At 39.6% G+C, this 4,736-nt stretch overlaps 1 protein-coding gene across 1 annotated transcript in view; it reads right to left on the bottom strand.

Annotated features, from left to right (window-relative positions):
• Positions 1-4,284, bottom strand: part of LPGAT1 (lysophosphatidylglycerol acyltransferase 1) — a 110,136-nt gene extending 105,852 nt beyond the window's left edge. The window contains exon 1 of the mRNA XM_006028795.3: positions 4,047-4,284. Coding sequence (XP_006028857.1) covers positions 4,047-4,284 — 238 coding nt within the window. The remainder of the gene's footprint in view (positions 1-4,046) is intronic.
• Between the last annotated feature and the right edge of the window lie 452 nt (positions 4,285-4,736).

Below are 4,736 nucleotides of genomic sequence, written 5' to 3'. Positions count from 1 at the left end.
AAGAGTGTTTTGTTGCGACTATGAAACCTGCATTTTTCTTCTCTCCTCCAAAAGCCCCATTAAGAGAAAAAATACACTCTACTAACAGGCAGGGGTCAATCCGATTTGGACCCCAGCCTTGGGTTTTGTATAAGCAAGAACACATTAAGTGAGAAGCTTATTCAGTGCAGTTTTTATTTTAATATTTTTAGTGCATTTAATATCTTGGGTCCCTTCCTCAGCCAAATCTCTTGTGTCATTTCTAAGTGCAACAGCAATTGAAAGGCTTTACCTTCACAACTTACATTGAGGGAAAAGCCTTTTTTTCCTACAACGTGGGGTCTACTTCTACTTGGGACAATACAAGAATTTGAGAAGATAAAGCTTAAAGCTCTATTAGGTCAACAGTTCCAGTCCAAAGGTTGGTTGCTGCAAACCAAAATTTGTGCATGAGAAGGAGGCAGTCACCAGGACCTCTATTTAGTCCATCTCTACACATACATACACACACCCCCTTTCTACAATATCTGTCACACTATTTCAGGATATTATATGATGCCAAGTGTATGAAAAATAGATATTGTGCCATAAATTGAAAACACCAAAAATACAGTGAGAGTAAGAAAAGAATGACTATCCACTGGAAAGAGTTATAAGCATAATCTGGGGGGGGGGGGGGCTGCTTTTGTTTGTAATTTATAATAGCAAGGTAATCCCCTATGATTGGTTTATAGTAAATAGAAAGAAGTATTTTAATTGTCACTCTTGAAAGGTCCCTCTTAATTCATTGACAATTCATCAATAACATATGGATTTCCTAAGACTCTGGCACGGCGTGCATGTATGTGCAAAGTAAACAAATGTCCAGTTTTCCAACTGTTCCATGCCACATCTAACAGACCAAGAACGAGGCAAACATGAGACTAGACAGCATAAGCCAAAGAAGAGTCAGAAAAGAAACATACAATCCTTTGTTTCTAGACCTTTACACACGCATATATCTGTACAGTTTAAAAAAAACAGATGAAAACAAACAAACAAACAACAGCCCAATTTTTATATCATTGAACTGCACTGCTCTCTCTCACCCGGCAGTCTGAGGTCATAAACATTAGCAAAGCACAACCAAGATACAGTACTACTCTCACTAACAGAAGGTTAGCTGATAGCTGGAGAAGACTATGCAACAGTAAAGCAACAGAAATTGAAATTAGAACTTTGTAATCCTGACTTCCAGCTCCTTGATCTAACCAACCAGTACATAAGGTACATTTTCAAACTTCTGGCCCTTCAAACTGAGTACAGCGATGGATTAGGTTATATATCAATAACTACTACTGAGAAATTGAACTTGCATTTCAAACCCACCCTCCAAAGCCTATTCATAAGAAAAGAGTAAAAAGAAATCCCATCTCTCACTGGAATTTCTCAGGTCAAAATACCCTTCTTTCATTCTACCCCATTCCTCACTTGCTATTAATCTAGTTAGGCCCATAATTAACAGTAATGCTTTATATGCAATCTCTTTTATCACACATCTCAAACCAGATGGTAATCTGGCACTCTTCTGTCTTCAGTTAATGGTTGGGCTATGAAAAATATCCAATAATGAGCTAATCTACTGGTCAAGTAAGAACCCTTCTATACAGTCTATGTATTCAGCCTAAATCACAGGTATACAGTCAGCCAGTGTCAACATTTACCCCTTGTTTACATGTATTAACATAAGATACAGTGCAAAGATGCACTAAAGTTACTAACCTTTGTCCTAGTTGTAGATGTGCAAATCAGATCTTGCTACAGCACATCTCTCTTTCAGATTATCAATGAATACCCAAAGCCACTCTAGACTGGCAATAGTAAAAGCTGCACATCAGTTGTAAATTGGAGTAGTAAATAGGCCCCATTTTACTAGAGAGAAGACAAAATAGCTGTATAGTATGCATGCATTCCAGATGCATCCCTCCTTTACAGAGTTACCTATAGAAAGTAAGAGTCTCATCAGCACTTGCTTAAATTTGAGAATGAGAACTATTCAATTGAGTACTACTCATACACCTGACCAATGCCTCGATTCAGTCTCGAAACAGAAATAGGGTCCCTCTGCCTTGAAATCATCCTAGAAAATATTTCCATGTTGCTGCTAATTCTACCAATAGGAAAAGCCACTTTAAATGTGCCAAAGGGTTCTTAAGATAGCAAAAGAAAACTATTCAAATTCCTAAGATGCAACAGCAAACTGACCAAGAGAGGTTTCAAGGAGATTCTAGAGTATGCAGATCATGCTGACACCACTTTCCAAGCAAGAGGCAAAAGAAACCACACAGTTCTGCAGACAGCAGGGAACATACCCCCAAGAAACTGCCCTCAAAATTCATCAACAGCTATGCAGTCAAAAGACAATGACTTGAATTTTAAAATGGCACTTATGATCTAAACATTGCACCCCTAAGGTCTCATGCGAGATAAATTTTTCCTTACTGTTATGCTGATAAACTTTCACATATCCAATTAAGAATACATACAACACTGTAAAGATCTCTTCCTACTGGAAAAGTTTTATTGCATTTAAAGACTGAAGGCGGGCAGTAAAAAAAGTACCTGCCACTGCAAATACTATGTGGACTTCTTTTTAATGAGCAAATGTAAACATACAAAGATTAAAATAAATAAATAAATAAAATAAGCACAGTTGGAAAAAGATTGAGCTGTACCAGGCAATGCAGTTCTGAAGCAGTGCAACGCTTGCAACAGTTCTGGCCCAATGGTTTGGAATCTAATTGTGCTGCCACCACCACCACCTCCTTAAGGAGAACTAGGAGCTCACCTAGAACAGCCACAGAACATGTGTGCATCTCCACAAGGCACACAACACCATACCAAAAGGCACATTTTCAAAGAGGTTTCAGCTCTTGCAGCCCAACAAATAGCTTTGCCGGTACGTGGAAGAGCTCCGTATCTGGGTCAATACTGAATACTCTGACTAACCCAGAGTCCAACCAGACTCCAGAGCTGTGCTGTCATTCCTTTTTCCCTTGTATACACAGACAAGACCTGCAGATGCCTCCTGGGCTGGAGAAAGGGAGACAGAGAATTTCAGGAGAGTTGTTCATGTTGTTCTCACAAGACAAATGTCCTCCACCACCTCCCTTTTTTCTAGAATCTGAGCACATACACACAATTGATGGCTCTTTCATTGCACAATGTGCAGCAGCCAAGATGAAAGTCAATATGCCCAAGGACAAGGTTTAGAGCCTTCCTTAGTACATCGTCAGTTCAGTCCATCATCAATGAGCCTATAAACACTAACAGGTAAAAGAAGTTCAAATGATAACTATAAAGCAATGCATGCAAAGAAAATTTATATATAAAAAACTCACATAGTTAAAATATTAATTCTATAAATAGCGAATGAAGACTTATGAGAGAGAGAGAGAGAGAGAGAGAGAGAGAGAGAGAGAGAGGTGTCCCTACATTTCACCTACATCCACAAAAGATGTTCCCCTTATTTAGAAGTGGCAGAAAATGAGAACTGTAGGCGCAAGCCATAAGGAATAGGAGCTATTTTTTCAAAAATGTATTTTAAGGGAAACCTCTCAATCTTTTGTACTGATAGCTCCAAGCGAAAATTATTTGTTTATACTCAAAGCGTAAGCATTTCAGCCTTGTACCTAACAGAAATGAAGGGGCTTTTCAAAGGTGTCCCATATTAACACCAAAACAAGATGACCTCAGGTCCTGGGAGCATGGGGAAAAGGAGAAACACTTCTAAAGGCATGGACATCACTAATCATGAAGTAAGCTATTGATTGAGAGCTAAGAGCCTCTATTATTTAATATGTTCTTTGAACCCAGTAATGTAGTACATTATAAAGATATTTTTGAAAGATCAGTTTTAATATAAATAATAGATTCATTGAGAGTTCAATCTAGAAACATAGTGCATGTCTGTACAACAGGCCAAAAGGAGGAGGGGAACCCACAGTAACAGCATCTACCTTTATTATCTAGGATGTAGCTACATGATTATACTTGTACATTTCTTTAAATTATTAAAACATTCTTACCTGTATATCCTGCCCACCAGCCCCAGGAAGCCACCATAGCTAAAAGCCATTTAAATAATACTCCTTCGATATACCAGAACAGCTTACTATCCAAGACTCGAAGAGGTTGCAGTATAATTAAATACAAGACGTAGGACGGAATAGCAACCAGGTTATTGGCGACCATAAAACCGAATCTTAGGAGTGCTTTCAAAAATGTATAGCCCACCCTTTGGGCTTGTACTAAAGTCACAGCCATTCTCCTTCACAGCCAAATATATGGGTTCTTCCTACTGGGAAAAGAAAAACAAGATGCATCTGTTACTTATTGGCTAAAATAAAAAAACAAACAAAAAAACGCCCCCCAACAACAACACCCCCCCCACACACACACACACGCACACACACACGAAGTTAGCTAGAGGCTTGGGTAGTTGGAGGCTGGCATCTCCCTGGGAAGGCTGTTCTCAATCCAGTTGCACAAGCGTCCTTACTTCTCCATTCATTTTGAGACAGTGAGAATGGAGACCATGGGATTGGGGGTGGGGGGGACTGGATCTGGGAGATATCATTACCCAGAACCTTGCCAGCAAGCTTTGCCCCAAGGAGCATCATATACATATATGCCTAGAACACGAGGGTGGGAAGGGACGGCAGGAGGTCACCTAGTCCAGCCCCCTGCCCTGAGCAGGACCAGCCCCAACCATCTCA

This window comes from Alligator sinensis, unplaced genomic scaffold (assembly GCF_000455745.1).
Source record: "Alligator sinensis unplaced genomic scaffold, ASM45574v1 scaffold1277_1, whole genome shotgun sequence".
NCBI classification, from domain to species: domain Eukaryota; kingdom Metazoa; phylum Chordata; order Crocodylia; family Alligatoridae; genus Alligator; species Alligator sinensis.
Note: the sequence above shows the minus strand (reverse complement) of the source record. Positions and strands in the feature narration are given on the sequence as shown.